The 20,475-nt window shown below is 36.6% G+C and overlaps 2 protein-coding genes and 1 long non-coding RNA gene across 3 annotated transcripts; all 3 read left to right on the forward strand.

The window, feature by feature from the left end:
- The first annotated feature begins 1,987 nt into the window (after nt 1-1,987).
- Nucleotides 1,988-9,412, forward strand: LOC103422212 (pleiotropic drug resistance protein 1-like). Its single transcript, XM_008360252.4, has 24 exons — nt 1,988-2,581; nt 2,672-2,792; nt 3,326-3,414; nt 3,507-3,591; nt 3,694-3,853; nt 3,947-4,023; nt 4,167-4,220; nt 4,307-4,397; nt 4,483-4,784; nt 4,879-5,160; nt 5,250-5,566; nt 5,647-5,807; nt 5,894-5,997; nt 6,084-6,240; nt 6,318-6,380; nt 6,484-6,638; nt 6,734-7,066; nt 7,193-7,483; nt 7,586-7,669; nt 7,747-7,880; nt 7,985-8,212; nt 8,303-8,474; nt 8,583-8,837; nt 8,965-9,412. Exons 1-24 carry the CDS (start codon nt 2,253-2,255, stop codon nt 9,220-9,222), a joined length of 4,302 nt encoding a protein of 1,433 aa, XP_008358474.3. The 5' UTR covers nt 1,988-2,252; the 3' UTR covers nt 9,223-9,412.
- A 1,240-nt stretch (nt 9,413-10,652) lies between these two features.
- On the forward strand, nt 10,653-14,759 carry LOC103422211 (phenylacetaldehyde synthase). Its single transcript, XM_008360251.4, has 12 exons — nt 10,653-11,047; nt 11,251-11,323; nt 11,482-11,712; nt 11,857-12,020; nt 12,144-12,284; nt 12,471-12,530; nt 12,668-12,832; nt 13,216-13,272; nt 13,405-13,469; nt 13,978-14,101; nt 14,244-14,381; nt 14,467-14,759. Exons 1-12 carry the CDS (start codon nt 10,673-10,675, stop codon nt 14,587-14,589), a joined length of 1,716 nt encoding a protein of 571 aa, XP_008358473.2. The 5' UTR covers nt 10,653-10,672; the 3' UTR covers nt 14,590-14,759.
- Nucleotides 14,760-16,830: 2,071 nt separating this feature from the next.
- On the forward strand, nt 16,831-18,176 carry LOC139188332 (uncharacterized). The gene is made up of 2 exons (XR_011571701.1): nt 16,831-16,993; nt 18,011-18,176. It is a non-coding gene; the product is annotated as an uncharacterized lncRNA (long non-coding RNA).
- The last annotated feature ends 2,299 nt before the right edge of the window (nt 18,177-20,475 follow it).

Consider the following 20,475-nt stretch of genomic DNA (forward strand, 5'->3'; position numbering starts at 1 on the left):
GTACCATACCATCGCTTTGAAGGGATATGTCTTCCTCGAGATATAGTCACCTGTGTCGGAAAGATAAAGTATATAAAGCCTAATGAAACCTAAGAATTTGAAAAATTTTAGGGGGTATATAAACTATATGCATATTGGTTATATACACACCACTAAATCTATATATTTGTAGTTATACTTTAATATGCCTCTTAACCAAGATCAAAGTCAGTTCTTCAAAGGTGGTGTTGTCCATACATTCATTTTTACCTTCCACATACTCTGTTAATTTCCCTCTTTTGATTCTTTTCAATTCATTTAATCTGACATTTAAAAACTGAGAAGAATATGTGAAAAGTATTCATTGAATATGGTATCTCTCTGATTGACTAACTCCCTCAAAGTTGTGCTTTACCAACCATTTTTGTTAGCCAAGTCTCCTCCTCTTTCAACCATTTTTGTTAGCCAAGTCTCCTCTTTCTACAAGCAATTTTGGGGGAGGGGAATTTGGCAAATTTCTGTACCATTGAACTCTGTACCTGTAACCCATCTTCAACCCATTTAAATCGTATGTGCGCCGCCAGTCCCACTTTATCCAATCATTCATGCAAAGAATTGACCACCCAAATTCTACCCTCGACTTATCGTTGACTCGTTTGTTTCAGTGCTGGCCTCAAATTTAGTCGGTACAACCGTGTTACTCACATGACCAAAATATGTAATAAATAAAAAGTTAAAAAATCCGTTGCATTTTGCCCAAACACATTAATAGCTTAACGCGTCTTACTTGCTCTAAAATCTTGATTTAAATAACACTTTTTTCCCGTCATTTAATATTACGATCAAGTGATATTTTTATTATTATTTATAAGTGAGAGGTTTCATGGTCACTTTTCGCCAAAGATGAATTCGAACCACATTATTATAGTTCGCTTATTGTGAGACTTAGTCTAGTACCTCATCCCTTTAGTGTAGATAATATCATTTGTTAAAAAAAAAACAAAAAACAAAAAAAAATCTCTCAAAGGGGTAATGTTAGGGAGACCACATTTTTTAACCAAATTTTGTAAACCAAATGATGTGGATATTAATGATTAGACTATTACTTAAGTGTTGATTAATATGTTTATTTTCTATTGGTGACACATTATTTGGTTTGCAAATTTGGTTTAAAAATTTAGTCTCCTAGCATTATCCCTCTCAAAGTCTCAAGTTCGATTCCTAATTTTCCATTGATCATAGTAATTAGTGTTAATATATTTGTGTGCGTATATGACTCTGAACGAAATAGAAACTACACACCTATTAATAGGGTCGGCCCTGAGGGTGGCGGCGGTCTAGGTCCCCACTCCTAAGAGACTCACATTTTATATAAGACATATATATATATATTAATTTTACAGGCTTTGAGTTTTTGTCTAAATATATATACAATAGCCCATTGCCTCTGCAGAAATAAAATTTTCAAAGTTAAAGTTGATAAAATCTTATCTTCGGTCAACTATATCACAAAAGAAGATTGAATGAGTTAGCTATTTTTCAATTGAAAAATTTGTTAAAAAATTAGATTATATAAACTTAATTAGTACATTTACATCTAAAAATGTGAGATGTGTAATATTTAAGTAATATTTTCTTTTGATTAACTTTTAATAATATTTGATATAAAAATAAATTGTTTTTTTTATGTATTTAACGATTTTTGTTTTATACATCAATATACAAAAGGTCAGAAATCAGAAAACCCTAGGTCTCTAGTTCAAAAGCTCCCCCAGACATATAAACGAAAATGTTTTTTTTCTCCTTTTGGGTGCGAATGTTTGAATTTAGGGTTTATAGATGGTGGGAATTAGCAAGTCAAAAAATCGAAACCCTCACATGATGAAATAGGGCCAACAATTTTGACCAAAAACATAGGGTCAACAATTTTGGCAAGAAAAAAGGTGGGCCAACAACTCATGACATTAAGAAAAAAACATAAGTAATGGTAATGATACGATTGCCATCCATGATGTCCCATGCCAACACCATAAACTTTCGATCATGACATGGAGGACCCCATGAAAGTTGCATCACACTTTAGCATCTTATCCTCCTATAAATTCGATGCTGCAAAAAATAGAGGAAGTGGCCAACTAAACAACAAAGCCAAAGTCTTTTTCCATCACACTTTTTCATAAAGTTTGGAACTTTGGAGGGAAACGAAACTTGGGTTTTTGTTGGTTTTTAATTTCAAGCTACCAGCTAGCCCAGTTCCAAGCTGTTCTTCTTCAATGGAGATCAGTTGTGATATTCAGAAAGCTGGCCACAGTTTTAGACGAAGTGGTTCTTCCTTCTGGATTGACAATGGCAGCGGAGTTTTCTCAACGTCTTCGCACGGAGAGGACGATGAGGAAGCTCTCAAATGGGCTGCTCTTCAGAGACTTCCAACGTTTCAGCGCTTGAAGAAAGGCCTGCTCGCTACTCCTCAAGGGGAGACCAACGAAGTTGACGTGAGCAATCTTGAAGTGAAAGAAAGGAAGAATTTGATCGAGCGGTTAGTTGGAGTAGCCGAGGAGGATCATGAGAACTTCTTGTTGAGACTTAAGAACCGCATTGATAGGTGAGAATTCAAAGTTTTCGCAACTCTGGGTGTTGCCATCTTCTCGGTTTTTGATAATGATGGGGTTGTTTTACTTGGTTTTTATCTCAGAGTTGGAATTAATCTTCCGAAAATTGAAGTTAGATTCCAGCATTTGAAAATTGCAGCTGAAGCTTATGCAGGAAGCAGGGCTCTGCCTACAGTTTTTAATTACTGTGTTAATTTAGTGGAGGTAAATGATTAACTACTAGAGTTCCAAGTTCTCCATTGCATGTAGGGATGGGCAAATACCCATCGGTTATGGGTAACGGCGGTTACCCGTCCATTTAAATTTTACGGTTATGGTTATGGGTAACTGTTTAGATAAATAAACAGTTATGAGTATAACCGTTTACCCGCAAAATTTAAATAGACGGTTATAAACGGATAAACGGGTTTAAATGGTAAAAAAGAAAGGATTAACGGGTTTAAAAATGATAAACGGGTAAACGGGTACTAAACGGTTACGATTAAATGGGTACACGGTTATGAGTATGGTTAACCGTTTATAAACGGTTATGGGTATGAGTATAGCCGTTTAGAGAATTACCCAACAAGTAAATGGTTATACGGGTATGAGAATAAACGGTTATGGATAAATAACCATGATTATCCGTCTGTCGTAACCGTTGCCCATACCTAATTACATGTTTGGACCCGTCTGATAACCATTTCATTTTTAGTTTTAGTACATTCTTACTGAATATTTGTTTTCGGCTTCCTAAGGGTTTGTTGAACTCCGTTCATATTCTTCCTAGCAAGAAAAAGCACTTGTCTATCCTCAAAGATGTTAGTGGGATCATTAGGCCTTGCAGGTGAGAGAACGTTGCAAATTTGGTTCATCTGTGTTTTGTGTTTCGGTTGGAAAATAAAATCTGACTTGGCTGATCATGTGTTTATTGTACAGAATGACACTGCTTTTGGGTCCTCCGAGTTCCGGAAAGACCACGCTGTTGTTGGCTTTGGCTGGAGAGCTTGACCGGGATCTTCAGGTTAAACAACACGAAATCTGGGTTTCTGATTTCCGATTTTAGCTTCGGGGGCTGCTCTTGGTTTTTGTCACTCAGTTATCTGAGTAAAAAATTGTTGTGCAGTTTTCAGGACGTGTGACCTACAATGGTCACGGCATGCATGAGTTTGTGCCTCAGAGGACAGCTGCCTATATCAGCCAACATGATGTTCATATGGGAGAATTGACAGTCGGAGAAACATTGCACTTCTCTGCAAGATGCCAAGGGGTCGGAGCACGTTATGGTGGGTTTAGAGAACTGACTTTTGTTCAATTTCAAATCAAACCAATGACTCTATTACTCGAAGATTAACCGTTGTTGGTTTGAATTATGGCAGAGATCCTTGTAGAGTTAAGTAGACGAGAGAAAGAAGCGAATATTAAGCCGGATGCAGACATAGATATCTACATGAAGGTGAGAAACAAGAAAAGATACTTAGCAGAACTTAGATATCTACTTGAGAGGTCAATTAGTTAGTTAATTAGTGTGTTGTTAATTATGTTTTCGGAATAATCAACAATTTACGTACTGTTAATTCACTGTTTCGGTTAATATAGGCAGTGGCAACAGAAGGCCAGAGGGTACAAGTGGTGACAGATTATATACTAAAGGTAAAATCACCTTTATATTTTGTACTAAGAGAAGGATTTTCTGAAAATTACCCTTTATTGATCAGAAATTCATTTGATTTTTCCAGATTTTGGGATTAGAGGGATGTGCAGATACCTTGGTAGGGGATAACTTAATAAGGGGCATCTCCGGTGGACAAAAGAAACGACTCACAACTGGTTAAAACATATTTCTAGTTTTTAATAAACCACATGATTTTCAAAATTTTTAAGCGAGCGATTTTGATTAATGAATTATATATAGGTGAGATGTTGGTTGGACCGGCTAAGGCATTGTTCATGGACGAAATATCTACGGGTTTGGATAGCTCAACGACCTATCAAATCGTGAATTCGATCAAGCAATATGTTCACATTCTCAATGGGACTGCATTCATCTCACTGCTGCAACCAGCACCTGAGACTTATGAACTATTTGATGACATTGTTCTCCTTTCCGATGGTCACATTGTGTACCAAGGTCCTCGTGAAAATGTTCTTGAATTTTTCGAATCCATGGGGTTCAGATGTCCTGAGAGGAAAGGCGTGGCGGACTTCCTGCAAGAAGTATGTCACTACATAGATGTGGTTTGAGCATTACACATAAAATTGTCATATTAATTTTCCATGTGTGAATAAATCATAATATTGAATGTTGTAGGTGACATCAAGGAAAGATCAGAAGCAGTATTGGGCAAGCAGAGATGAGCCTTACACGTTCATCACGGTCGAAGAATTTGTCGAGGCATTCCAATCGTTCCATGTCGGGCGCAAACTTAGAGATGAACTCGCAACTCCATTTGACAAGGCCAAGAGCCACCCAGCTGCATTAACAACAAAAAGATATGGCGTTAGTAAAACTGAACTGTTGAAAGCTTGCTTTGCAAGGGAGTTCTTGCTCATGAAGAGGAACTCATTTGTCTACCTTTTCAAGCTTGCCCAAGTAATGTTTTCCTTTATTCGACTTACTCCATGCTTCGCGCAATCTTACATGTTTTTAATCTTTATTAAAAGTTTCCTTATTTTCTTTAGCTCTCAATCTTGGCTATGATTACAATGACATTGTTCCTACGAACTGAGATGCATCGCAATTCAGTAGATGACGGGGTAATTTATGCCGGTGCTTTGTTCTTCTCCCTGGTTGCTGTTATGTTCAATGGACTGGCAGAGCTTTCGATGACTGTTACAAAGCTCCCTGTATTTTATAAGCAGAGAAACCTCCTCTTCTTTCCGCCGTGGACATATACCCTTCCCTCGTGGATCCTAAAGATCCCTATCACCTGTGTTGAAGTTGTGGTTTGGGTATTTATGACCTATTATGTCATCGGATATGATCCAAATGTCGGAAGGTAAAAATAACTAGAAAATTCTCCTACCTTTTTCATGTTTTCTCCATCCGAAATGATAAATATTTATGCACATTATGCAGGTTGTTTAAGCAATGGCTTCTACTCTTACTCATTAATCAGATGGCTTCAGGGTTGTTCCGATTCATTGCTGGAGTTGGTAGAAGCATGACTATTGCAAGCACATTCGGATCATTTGCACTTGTCATGCTTTTCTCCTTGGGTGGTTTTGTTCTGTCAAGAGGTATAACAATAAAAAAAACAACTTAATGTTTCATTACATACTGGTAGTTGAACTTGTATATTTACCTTTTGGCTTGGATGGCGCAGACGATATAAAGAAATGGTGGATGTGGGGCTACTGGATATCGCCTTTGATGTACGGACAGAATGCAATAGTAGTCAATGAGTTCCTCGGAAAGAGTTGGAGACATGTAATTCCTTTGAACATTCATTTCAAACATTCTAGTTTTTGTGTTTTGTCCCCAGTTCATAGTCTAAGTTCTTTTTTACCTTGAAGGTTCTTCCGAACTCAACAGAACCATTAGGAGTCGCTGTTCTGAAGTCACGCGGATTCTTCACAGAGCCTCGTTGGTATTGGATTGGCGCGGGAGTATTGGCTGGATACATGATTATATTCAACTTCTTTTTCACTTTGGCTCTCACTTACCTAAAGCGTGAGTACTTTCATCTTAATTCTTTGCATCAAATCTTCGAAGCGACAGTTAACTCAGAATATGTAAACACTGTGCAGCAATCGGGAAGCCACAGGCTGTTAAGTTGGAAGATCCTATCTCGACTCCTCAAATTAGTAGAGGTAATATATCTTACATTCGTGGATGTCGGTTTTGTGTGCAATTGTCTATCCGGCATTATTTTTTTGATCTGTTTGACAAAAACCAAATTTTGTGGGTGTATAGAAAAAGGGAATGGAAGTAACTCCTCCCGGTCTTCCTCAATTACAAAAGAAGCTACTAATGACGCAAATGGTAACAAGAAAAGAGGAATGGTTCTTCCGTTCGAACCACATTCCATCACCTTTGATGAAATCACATACTCCGTGGACATGCCACAGGTGATGTATATGCAACCAAAGTAAAATGTGTCTGACACTTGACAAGCTTGTCCAAATCCAAAATTGTGACACATTTCTTTGGATCGAAATTGCAGGAAATGAAGAATCAAGGTGTTCCCGAGGATAAACTGGTGCTCATTAGGCGCGTGAGTGGTGCTTTTAGGCCTGGTGTTTTGACAGCTCTAATGGGAGTGAGTGGGGCTGGTAAAACAACTCTAATGGACGTACTAGCCGGTAGAAAAACTGGAGGATATATTGAGGGAAATATCACAATTTCCGGGTACCCAAAAAAGCAGGAATCGTTTGCCCGGATTTCTGGATATTGTGAGCAGAATGACATCCACTCTCCTCATGTTACTGTCTATGAATCCTTGATGTACTCAGCATGGCTGCGTTTATCTTCAGAAATCGATTCTGAAACCAGGAAGGTTGGTATTCGAACTTTGTAAGCTTAAATTTAATTCTTTATGAACTGATGGAAAATTAGGTCCTGTTATTAAGGCAACTACCGGCCTCATTGTCGTTATCTTTCATAAACTTGAACATGATTGCAGATGTTCGTTGAGGAAGTTATGGGACTTGTGGAGCTGAACCCGTTGAGGCAAGCATTAGTAGGGTTGCCTGGTGCGAACGGTCTTTCAACTGAGCAGCGTAAGAGGCTGACCATTGCGGTTGAACTAGTGGCTAACCCCTCCATAATATTCATGGATGAACCGACTTCAGGCTTGGATGCAAGAGCTGCAGCCATTGTTATGCGAGCAGTTAGGAACACTGTGGACACTGGAAGAACAGTCGTCTGCACCATCCATCAGCCAAGCATTGACATATTTGATGCTTTCGATGAGGTGAAAATCAAAATCTTCTTTGATACAAATTGTTCAAACTTTGAACTCTATTTTGACTGGTCTTTTCTACTCGAGTATGATATATGTAACATGTCGTTGCAGCTATTCTTACTGAAGAAAGGAGGACAAGAGCTCTATGTAGGACCATTAGGCCGCCATTCTTGCAATTTGATCAAGTACTTTGAGGTATAGTGAATGAAGAAATTTCAAGCCTTGATAGCTTTATAATTGTTGAAGGTTTTCTAATGCACATTTATATCTAGGGGATCGATAACGTCAGTAAAATTAGGGATGGCTACAATCCAGCAACATGGATGTTGGAAGTCACTTCGTCAGCCAAAGAAATAGCTATGGAGATTGATTTTGCTGAAGTGTATAAGAAATCAGAACTGTACAGGTTTGTTTATTACCTATTGGCCTAAGAAACCATTTACAAAAGAATGTCTCTCTCCGTAAACCAGATTTGTTGAGAAAATGTACTTATACATGGCATAAATGCAGGAGAAACAAAGCACTTATTGCAGAACTAAGCAACCCTGCTTCTGGTTCTAAGGATCTTCATTTTCCTACTCAATACTCTCAGCCCTTTTTAACCCAATGCGTAGCTTGCTTATGGAAACAACATTGGTCCTATTGGCGCAATCCGCCATACACGGCCATCAGGTTGATCTACACAACCATCGTAGCATTGATGTTCGGGACAATGTTCTGGAACCTTGGCTCCAAAACGTAAGTCACAATGCCTCCCACATAAAAGATAAATATATTCTAACCAATACGTTTTGCTTCCAAATGTAACTATGAAACTTTTGAGTACAGAACGAAAGAAAGGGATCTCTTCAATGCAATTGGTTCAATGTACGCTGCTGTTCTCTTTCTCGGTATCAAAAATTCTACAACCGTGCAGCCTGTTGTGGACGTTGAAAGAACAGTCTTCTACAGAGAACGAGCAGCTGGAATGTATTCTGCCTTGGCATACGCCTTCGCACAGGTGACTAATCATACATTTTACCTAAGACTAGCCTATATTAAATTTAATTTATACGATTACTTGCATTATTTATCTTATCTGATGCCAAGTTTCCATATTTCGTTGCAGGTTACAATTGAGATCCCTTACGTTTTTGTACAAGCCCTTGTCTATAGTGTCATAGTTTACGCAATGATCGGGTTTGAATGGACTCTGGCTAAATTCTTGTGGTACTTATTCTTCATGTATTTCACATTTTTGTACTTCACCTACTACGGCATGATGGGAGTGGCCTTGACGCCGAACCAACACATAGCCGCTATAAATTCCAGCGCATTTTACGCAATATGGAATGTCTTCTCGGGGTTCATAATCCCACGGACTGTAAGTGTTGCTTTGCCCTTAGTTCCTAACTTATGCAGGCTTTGATGTCCTTAGAAGTTAAAACATATACTGATGTTTTATTTTCTGATCCTGCAATTTTCATTCGTGTTCATTTCGCCAACGGCAGAGGATTCCTATATGGTGGAGATGGTACTATTGGGCGTGTCCGATGGCCTGGACCTTGTACGGACTGGCTACATCGCAGTTTGGAGATATACAGGACGAGCTCGAGACGGGTGCAACAGTGGAAGAATTCATGAGGCAATACTTCGGTTTCAAGCAAGAATTTATCGGAGTGGTTGCAGCTGTGGTTGTTGGATTCGCTCTATTCTTTGCACTTATCTTTGCCTTGTCCATCAAGATGTTGAGTTTCCAGAGGAGATGAATATTTTGTTGCCTGTACATCAAGAAAGCAGGAACTGCTTTGATCTTATGTGCAACTTTTTGTAATTGGTCAATCATTTCCTAAATTTATAAATGTTATAATTCTTTTGGTACAGACACTCCAATGAATGGAGATAGAGCTAAGATACAACACGATCATACCATAAATATAAACAATTTAATAATTAAAATTGAAGTGTTAGATTTAGTGTTTAATCCGAATTTTATATAAAAAAAATTATTTCTTTTATTCAAGTTAAATTCTAATATAATTTTAATTAAGCACTAGAGAGAATTCAAACTTGAGTACATAGTAGAGAGCACATTGTTCTAGCCAATTTGTTTAAACTAATACGTTTAATCAACCAAAAAAGCCGATGATGAGTGGATGATTGCATTGTTAAAATCCCACATCGGTGGGTGAAAAAGAAAAATGGGTTTAAATATGATTACCCCACTCAACTAATACCGAGATTTTTTGTGGTAAAACCCCACACATGACAGATTGGGTAGGTGATAAAGTTAGGGATAATATCGGTGTTGTTAGAGTGGGACCCCCGGGCTCGTCGATCTAAAAAATATTTCAACATGGTATCAGAGCCCCTGGTTATGGGCCCGTGCAAGCCAAATGCTTGTCACAAGGAAGTGTAGACTTGGAAACAAGTTTGGATTCTTAACATAGAGTCAGCCCTCTGAGTTCTTAAGAGGCACTTCCTGAAAAGACTGAAAACAAGTTTGGACTCCATTGGAGCCGACCTCTGAGTTTCAATTGACATTCACGTGTGAACCACTAAATGGGGTTACACGTGAGGGGGCGTGTTAGCACTCCCACATCTGTGGGGGTAAAGAAAAACAATGACTTTAAATAGGATTACCCTACTCTAATTAATATCGATGTTTTTTATGGTAAAACCTTACACTTAACGGATTGCGCATATGGTAAAGTTGGGAATAGTATCGGTGTCATTAAGAGTGAGCCCTCTGGGCTCGTCGATCTAAAAAATTTCAACATGGTATCAGAGTCAAGGTTCATGTCCGTGCAAGCTAACGAGCTTGTCACCAAGAAGGAAACAAGCCAGGACTCTTAACATAAAGTTGACCTCTGAGTTCCATTGAAAGTAAGTCTGGACTCTTAACATAAAGCCGACTTCTGAGTTTCAATTGCTGATGTGTGAATCTCCACGTGTGAACCATTAAATGAGGTTATATGTGAGGGGAAGTGTTGAAATCCCACATCGGTGGGTGAAAAAGAAAATCATAGGTTTAAATATGATTACTCCACTCTAACTAATATAAGGTATTTTTTGATAAAATCCTACATCTGACAGATTAGACAAATGATAAAGTTAGAAATAGTATCGGTGTTGTTAAAATGAAATCCCACGAGCCGCGGATCCAAAAATCCAACATGCATATCGTCCAAGTGTTTTATAACGTATGTCGTGGAGTGGATGATTGCCTATCGTCCACTCAGCAATCAGCAGAGTCCAAAACAAAAGAGTCCAAAACAAAGGACAAACACATTCTGCTCCAATTTCTCAAATTTTCAGAAAAATCGAATTGAATCTTTGAAAAAAAAAAGAGAAGCAGTTCGTTTATCTTCTCATTTGTTTTTATTTTTATTTTTCCTGGGAAATCCAAGGCATCTTCATCTCCCTCGTTTTTCTGCCATAATTTTGAGGAACAAACAAGAAAAACAGCAGAAGATGAGTGGGTTGAAGCCAATGGACGCTGAGCAACTCAGAGAGAATGCCCACAAAATGGTAGATTTCATTGCTGATTACTACAAAACCATTGAGGATTTCCCTGTCCTCAGCCAAGTTCAGGTTTCAACTCTCAATCCCATCTCTCTTACATTTTAAATGCAAAGCCAATTTGAACTCTGAAGAAATCTTTATTTCTTCCCTTTATCAATGTTGGCATTAGGTTTTGTGAAAACTTTGCAAAAGTATTCCACACATATTGGCACAGATGATGATTCAGTTAATTCAAGTTTTTCCATTGTTATAACTTTAGTCACATTTTGCAGCCTGGATATCTTCGTGATCTTTTACCGGATTCTGCGCCTACTCATCCCGAGTCTTTGCAACAAGTTTTCGATGGTGAAATTTCTAATAGGGTTCTTATGTTCTAGATTTTCTTGCATACCTATTGCAAATGTGTATACAAAAGAAAATTCATGGCCTGATTGTATATGTTTGATTTGTATGACTCATGTGACATAAACATATGTGAAGAGCAAACTTTTATGTGGTTGCAGACATTCAGGCTAAGATTTTACCAGGGGTAACACATTGGCAGAGCCCAAATTTTTTCGGGTACTACCCTTCAAACAGCAGTGTCGCCGGATTCCTAGGCGAAATGCTAAGTGCTGGCCTTAACATTGTGGGGTTTAGTTGGATAACTTCTCCAGCAGCAACTGAACTTGAAATGATCGTCTTGGATTGGTTTGCTAAAATGCTTAAACTTCCTGAAGAATTTCTTTCAGCAGGTGAGATGATTGTTCTATATACAACTATATTTTTTAATGAATTTCTCATAGAAAATTGTGCTTTTTCTCCTTTATCAATAGATGAAGAAAGATATTTCTTGAACTGTTGAGCTTCTGGACTTACAGTCAGATATCTTGTTGCAGGACAAGGCGGTGGAGTGATACAAGGCACAGCGAGTGAAGCAGTTCTGGTTGTACTATTGGCTGCTCGTGATAGGATTTTGAGGGCGGAAGGAAAAAAAGCCCTCGAGAAGCTTGTTGTCTATGCATCTGATCAAACACATTCAGCTTTACAAAAGGCTTGTCAGGTACCTTCCTTATGTGCTCTAGCTCTAGTATCAACGTATTTGTATATATTGTAAACACTTAAATTCAGCTTGCTATATTGATAATATCTTTCATTTTTAATGATTTTTATTGTTTAACTGCAGATAGGGGGAATCCATCCTGAGAATTGCAGGGTGCTGAGTACCGATTCCTCTACTAACTATGCCCTTTCTCCCAATGTACTTAATGAGGCGATTTCAAATGACATCGCGAGTGGTTTAGTTCCATTTTTCTTATGTGCAACGGTAAGATACAAAAACACTTCAGATGCTGAGCATGTTTCCATTTTGTTCTTGAAATGTTCGTTAACGGGAAAAATTTTGGTTTAAAAAACAAATAGTCGAACTATTTACAATAATGGAAATAAGGTTACCACATTCATAAAATTAGAATCCTAATTAACTAAAGAAAGTTTGCATCTGTACTTTTAGGTTGGTACTACTTCATCAACGGCGGTTGATCCTTTGCTAGAACTGGGAAAGATTACTAAGGTAACAAATGAATCGTCTAATCTGCTTTATGGTTTATCAATTTTATGCAAAACCTCTTTTAATACAAAGATCACGTACATTAAACTTTTGTAAAATAATCTTGTCCATAATTGTTGTAATTCTTTGCATTTTCTCAGAGCAATGGAATGTGGTTCCATGTGGATGCTGCATACGCTGGTAGCGCTTGTATATGTCCAGAATACCGACACCACATTGATGGTGTTGAAGAAGCGGACTCATTTAACATGAATGCACATAAATGGTTTCTTACGAACTTTGATTGTTCGTTGCTCTGGATCAAGGTATGTCATTACGTGGTTGTGCACATTGTTCATCTGCTAATTACTTTGTACTTCCTCCGGCCAACTGCTCCTCTCTCTACGAACCACATGCAAGCATCATTTCTGAAGAATTTGCGCAATACCATTATCATTTTCTGCATTCACGATATGAACTTTGAGAACTGCCCAAATAGTTCTACATGAATTCTACTTCCATGCAGTCAACTTGTAGTGGAAATGTGTGATCCTGTGGGAAATTAGTATGATTGTTCATTAATTGTCGGAGATTTAGCATGACAGTTTTGCCATGTGACAAAATATCTGTTTTGTGTGACACCCTTTTGCTATCGTTTTCCTGTTCTTGTGATTGATTAATAGAACATATACTTATTTACTTATAACAGGATAGAAACGCTTTGGTCCAGGCGCTGTCTACAAATCCTGAGTTCCTTAAAAACAAGGTAATTTTCTCCTAAATTATCCTCTTTACTATTAGCTATGGGTATTTCACACTAGCGTTTTCTCCTTCTGCACTTCTTCCCTTGTTTCCATCCCTTAATTCTTCCTTGATTATTACGTTGTTGATACTGCAGGCCTCTCAAGCAAACCTGGTTGTGGATTACAAAGATTGGCAAATTCCACTTGGACGTCGGTTTAGGTGTGCCTTTGAACATTTTTCACATATGGAGTTAGATCGATGCTTTGAGTTTTCAGAGCTCATATGTGCAACCCAGATGGGAGAAATTCAATATATTTATTTCCGTAAGGTTCCCAAACACGGCATTATAACTCTCCGTTGTACTGCTCTCAGTGACATTGGGTTGTCTTAGTAGTACAAAGATCATTTAGAGTAGAATCTCTCTCTTTAAGAAGGTAAGCTAATGTCGAGCCTAGTAGCGTGGACTTATAACTAAGTAGAGCATTAAAGTGATTGGTTGCCTGGATGAAGCCTAACCAGGTGAGGTTATGGTGGTCTTGGTCTGTTCACCCTTGGGTGAAATCACACAATGTGCACCCTAAAGCCCTCGGGTTAGTAGGGTCCCCCATCCACCATGATTGGGCAGCTAATAAAAAGAAAAAATGAAAGTGAAAAAAAAGAATGTAAGTTAATAAACTCACACATTAAAGCTAATAACTGACTGTTATATATCGACTGCTGCTTCCAGATCATTAAAACTATGGATGGTGCTAAGACTTTATGGTCTGGAGAATCTACAATCCTACATAAGAAACCATATCGATTTGGCTAAATGCTTCGAAGATCTTGTTGCTCAAGACTCCAGGTTTGAGGTAATTAATTGTATTCCTAGTGAAGTTTCTTGTTTTTTTTTGATAAAAAGTGAAGTTTCTTGTTTGATTACTATATTTCATTACAAGTTGAATGCTGCAATATTATGAACATTTACCTTGTTGATAATCACCATAACTGCAGATTGTTACTCCCCGAATATTTTCGTTGGTTTGTTTCCGTCTTCTACCCCCTCACAACGATGAAACTTATGCGACGAAACTGAACCATGACCTACTAGATACTGTAAACTCGACTGGAAAAATTTTCGTTTCTCACACTGTAAGCTCACTATTTGGTATCGTTGACACTTTTTTTCTGTTGTAAATTCGCAAGTCCTGATGATACCAACATGTTATATATGCAGGTGTTGTCAGGAAAGTACGTATTACGTTTTGCAGTAGGAGCTCCATTGACTGAGGAGAGGCATGTGCTTGCAGCATGGAAGCTTTTGCAAGAGGAAGCTTCTGCCCTCCTTGCACCTCTTTAGTTTTTAGGATATGATTTATTTCTATCTAATCCTAAACTATATTATGCAAATGTGGGTTATGGTAGTGGTCAAAGCAGTGTAACGGTCTCTTAGTATAAATTAAAGTAGTTTAAAAAAACTATATAATAAATAAAAAATTGCTCAAAGCTTTTATTTATGCAAACAAGAAATCCCAAGTAAATTTACAAGAAGAACGGTGGAAGTGAGGGGAATAAATAAAGAAGAATTAATGGAAACATCTTGAAAGTCAAAATAATTTAGGGTCTGTTGATAATAATTTTTTTTTAATTTTTTGGCTTTTATTTTGGTGCTTGATATATGAGGAAATATATTTGAAGAAAGTGAAACTAAAAACTAAATACGAAATGACAGTCATACAAACCCTCAAAATAATTTTTGGCTTTTGGATTTTTAGTTTTTGGTTTTCATTTTGCGTACTTTCTGATACACATATTCTACCCTTGTCCTCCATCAGTCATCATCTCTAGCTTTTACATCCCTCCTTCCTCTCATGTATTTTTCAAAAATAAAAACTAATAACTAAAATGAACAATAACTAATAACTAAAAATGAAATAATGTTGGCTTTTTAGTCAAAATGGTTCCTGAGATTTGCATAACTTCTCATTTTGATCATTGAGATTTGAAATCAATAGAATTGATCTCTGAGTTTGTCCACCATCAATAATTTTGGTAATTCTGTAAAAAAATCTCCATTAAACAAGAATATAATGATCAAAATACCCTTAATTTTTGTCAAATCATTTTGACCTATTATTTATTAAATTGAGGGTATATTTGTCATTTTGATCCTTATTTAACATAATTTTGAATAGAAAGACCAAAATGATTGATGGTGGACAATCTTAAGAATCACTTCTATTGATTTCAAATCTCAGGGACCAAAGTGATGTGTTATGCAAATCTCAGGAACCAAAGTGATGTATTATGAAAATCTCAGAGACCATTTTGACTAAAAAGCCAATAATATTCAAACATTGTAGTAGAAATCAGTATTCTCTTTTGTTGCATCTTGCAACATGAATGGTATATCTGTTTCCTAGCCGACACACTTCTAGACTCTAACGCAAACACTCGTTTTAAAACATTACATGGAAATAATCTGATTCATTCATTTTCGATTCCTATTTGAACCTGTTTGCAGGGTGATGGTAAAAGTTTATCTTTCAGAAACTGCTACCACTTTTTATACGAAACTGTTAGCTTTAAATACGTTCAAATTACATATCGAAATGCAGTAATTTTTAGATTAAAATTTGATTTGTGGAGTAATAAAATTACAGATGTTTTATCTTAAGCTAAAAGAAATAATTAAAATTACATATCGCAATGCAGAAGTTTAATGTGCCAATGCCATCACATTCACTTCAATAATTAAAATTACATATCGCAATTACAGATGTTTGGTAGATTTTGTGGAACACGTTGCTTCCCATCTTAGACAAATGTTAACCATGTATATAATAAATTTTTGGGTAAATTACATAAAATTACTCTCAATTATTGGATCAGTCACAGTTTCATACCCCGTCTTTAAAAAATGTCAATGTCATACCTCATTTACGAATTTGTTACAATTTTATACATTCCGTAAGTTGTTTGTCAATTCCTCCGTTAAATGCTGACGTGTCCCACTTTCTATAAAAAATTAATTAAATATTAACTAAATATTAAAAACCAAAAAAATCCAAACCCACACCCAGATCCCCCCCCACCCCCACCCCCTCTTCTCCCTCCTGAGCCTCCCAACCACTTTCCTCTCCTCCACTCTTCGAACCCGACCCTTCCAAGCCTAACCCGACCACCCACCCAGACGACAATCCCAACCCCCCATCATCGCTAGTAACAACAGTGACATCATGCTCGTCACCGAGATCGTGATCCGCATCGCTACACCCAAATCGTGATCAGCTCCGAAGAGGGTGAGCAAGATAGGTCTAGTGAAGGTAATGGTCGCAGAGCTCCTGGTACTTGAGGACCAGTTGAGGTGGTCCGACTTCGACAGGAAGGAAGGGTTGGGTGGGGTGCGACGATCTGGACAATCTGGGTTCAGATTTGTTTCTCATTGTTTTTTATTTTTTATTTTTTTAAGTTTTGAATGGGAGGGGAGGTGAAGAGAGTGGAAGAGAGGGAGGTGGTTGGGAGGCTCGGGAGCTAGAAAAGGGGTGGGGGTGGGGTTCTGGGTTTGGAAGGAAGGTTTTGGGGGGTGGGGACACAGGTCGATGGGGAAGATAGGAAAGGGATCTGGGTGTGGGTTTGGATTTTTTTGGTTTTTATTTTATTTTAATTTTTTTTAAATATTTAGTTAATATTTAATTGAAAGTGGGTCCCGCCTCAAGCCACGTCAGCATTTAACGGAGAAATTGACAGACAATTGACAGAAGGTATGAGTTGAGGTAGTTTTATGTAATTTACCCTAAATTTTTTTGTCGACATATAACAAAATTATTGTTACTTATTTGAGATTCTTATTTTTATAAATTCGACATCAACGGCCGAAAAGGTCCGCACGTTGGTGATAATTGCATGAAAAACTATTTTCTAGCTAGGCATTTGTGGCATGTAAAACATTCATATATGTGTGAGAAAAATGTTATCCCTTATCCTTATGCATGTTGAAGAGCGCTATCACCATCACATTTATTATTGGGGAAAATAGAATGCAACATTTCACAAGCCTTGTGGTTGGACGGACTTTATATATGGTACCCTAACCCTACCCTTTTTCCTGCCGTACATAAATCGGGGTCACCCAGATCATGATTGGCATCACCGACATTGAATATTTGTTACTTCTATCATTGATGCCGTGTGCGCTACTACTACAGAGAGAGCTCAAATCTTTGATTTCATGATTGTCTAAGCTTAAAATGGCAGGGTCTACCAGAAGAAGTTTAGATAATCACATGTTAAAACTTTGAGGTTTGATAGTGTAAATAGCTAGATTAGATATACATAAAGTGTTATGAATTCCAACAGCAGAAGCGGCATAGAAATGAGTTCTTCTACAATAGGCTGGGATTAACATCAAATTTTAACATATACATTGTTTACATACATGTACAAATAGTGTTATGAGTTTGTTATCACTAAATTTTCAATAGAATAGAACGTCCGAAACTAAAAGTGATGAATTTCCAATGTAAATTTTAGTATCAGACGAATTTAGTTGTGCATTTATAACTACTCAATAAGATGTTGTTTGTTACCACGACTAAATGAGAGAAGGAATTCAAGGGCAAAATAAACTCATGAGTAGCATCCTAACATGTCGAGATTATGCTCTTCAAAAGAATGTCGAGATTATACCCTTCAGAAGAAGAACACGTTATACTGTGTGATGCAATCTCTGTCCGCACACTGATCAATACTTTTGTTTTGATGCTTTTGACCATTACTAGATTCAACCATTTGGATAAGTATGATGCCAAGGCAAAGTCCAAAACCAATGCAGCCGGATGAAACTGCAGGTTAACTATTCTTAATCAGCCCATGGACCTAATTATACTTGGAGTTCAAACCCTAAAACAGTTCTCATGCATTCAAGTATAATTTTTTTTACTTAAAGTTAATTTATCTATATTTAACATATAAATTCAGGTAAATTATTTTACACACAAATACATATAATAAAAATAAAATGTGCCCAATATATGTACTAATACATGCAAGATAATTTACCTACACCATTTCTTATTGTTATTTTATTCAAAATTAGTGAAGAAAGTTGTTGAGGTTCCACCATAAAATTAATTGGCAATATAGGGAGTAACCCAATCTCTTATAAACTCATGAAAGGTCTTTTCTTCCATCAATGTGAGACTTATTCTCAACAATTAGTTTACCTATATTACATATAATTAAATAACTAAATATAATAAATAAATTATTTTACATGCAATAATAATAATGTGCCCAATATATGTAACTGTTTCAAATTCTCTCCCCTTAAATCATTGTAATTGTTGAGGCGAAGCTTACTATACATCTTAGTATAAATAATATTATTTATTAAAAAAAAAATTAGATGGATTTTTATTAAGGAATCATGATGAATCTAGATCTACAGAATCCTTGAAAATATCTCTTTACTAGCTAGCTGGCTGGCTAGACATTTGTGACATGTGGAAGATGCATGTGCATGAAAATGTTGTCCCAACTGCAGGTTGGGGAACCTAACACCATCACATTTGATCCTTTCTCGGTCCCTTCCAGTTTACACTTGGACCACAAATGTACATCAAACCTTATATGGTTGGAAAAATCAAAGGCATCAATTATGAAGCTTTTTGGGGTTGGACGGACTTTATGGTATCCTACATTAATTTCCAGCTGTAATCATTGTAGAGAGAGTAAGAATGAGGACTGCTTTCAGTGCCCAATATTAAGGATCCGAAGCTTAATAATTCATGATTGACAATGGAGCTCAGCCACATATTTTGTAAGGAACACTTGTATTCTTAGTTTTATTTTATTTTATTTTATTTTAACGAACGATATTATCACACTAAGAGGGTTGGAGAGTAGGCGAAGCCTCATAATGGGCTAGTAATAATGTGATTCAAATTTGTCTTTGGAGAGAATCAAACCTAAGACCTCTCGCTTATAAGTGAAAATGAATACTACTAGACCATAGTACTAAGTGGTATCTTGTAACTTAGTTGATTAGAATATTTTTCTTTGCATGAAAAATTCAATGTTCAAATTCACCCTCCTCCTATATCGTCTGGTTTAAGGAAAAAAAAAGGATATATGACACTTCTACCAAATGATAGTAATCACAACTTACATTTTTTTAAGTTTGATGGACTGAATATTTAGTGTTGTACTTTATGCGCAAGTGGAAGTGAAATTCTAACAAAGTACTAAGTTATCAACGACACGAAAGTGAAGAAGCAAACAATCTCAAAATAAGAACATAAGAGATTGACGTGGTTAAGCCTATGCCACGGGCGAAGTATGACGAGGAATTTCACCAAACAAACGAAGAAAACAAAAGAGTTTAACTCTCACAATCAAGATCCCACACACTACAAATCCTAAATAAAATGAGTAGAGAACAAAAAAATATACGGAGGAGATTCTCCCAAATATCAATGTTGCATGTGAAAACCAAGAAACAAACAATCTCAAAATAAGAACATAAGAGACTAACGTGGTTGGGCATAAAACCTAGGCCTGACAATTTCTGACACGACCCGATAATCCGATACGACACGACAAGAAATTAACAGGTGTTCGGGTCGACACGATAACGAAACGGGTCGTTATCGGGTAACCCGATAAGCACCTGTTAAGATAACGGGTTGGTTCGGGTATACACATGAGTAACAAGATACACGATAAGCAAAATATTAATTAAATAATTTTATAACCCTAAAAAAAATACTATAATAATTATATATATTAATTTAACAATTTTATACCCCTAAAAACTATAATAATTATATATATATATATTAAATTAACTATAATAATTATAATAATTATATATACTATAATAATTATACCCCCAAAATATTAACTATAATAGTTATATATATATATATATATATTAAATTTTATACCCCTAAAAACTATAATAATTATACATACAAAATAAATACATTTAAATCTACTTAATAAATAAATAAATAAATATATACACACACACACCATTGAACTTTATGGGATACGAATTATACGAAACTAATTTCAACGATCCAACCGTCAAACTTGTTTGTATATGCTTCAAGATCGCATCAGCAAAAAATTACAAAAAAAAACATTCACAAATCAAGTAACGAGACAAAACTTTCCGACGGTTATAAACGAAAAATCACGATTTAACGGTTATTTTAACTCCGATTTTGATGATTTTTTACAT

Source organism: Malus domestica, chromosome 10 (genome assembly GCF_042453785.1).
Source record: "Malus domestica chromosome 10, GDT2T_hap1".
NCBI classification, from domain to species: domain Eukaryota; kingdom Viridiplantae; phylum Streptophyta; class Magnoliopsida; order Rosales; family Rosaceae; genus Malus; species Malus domestica.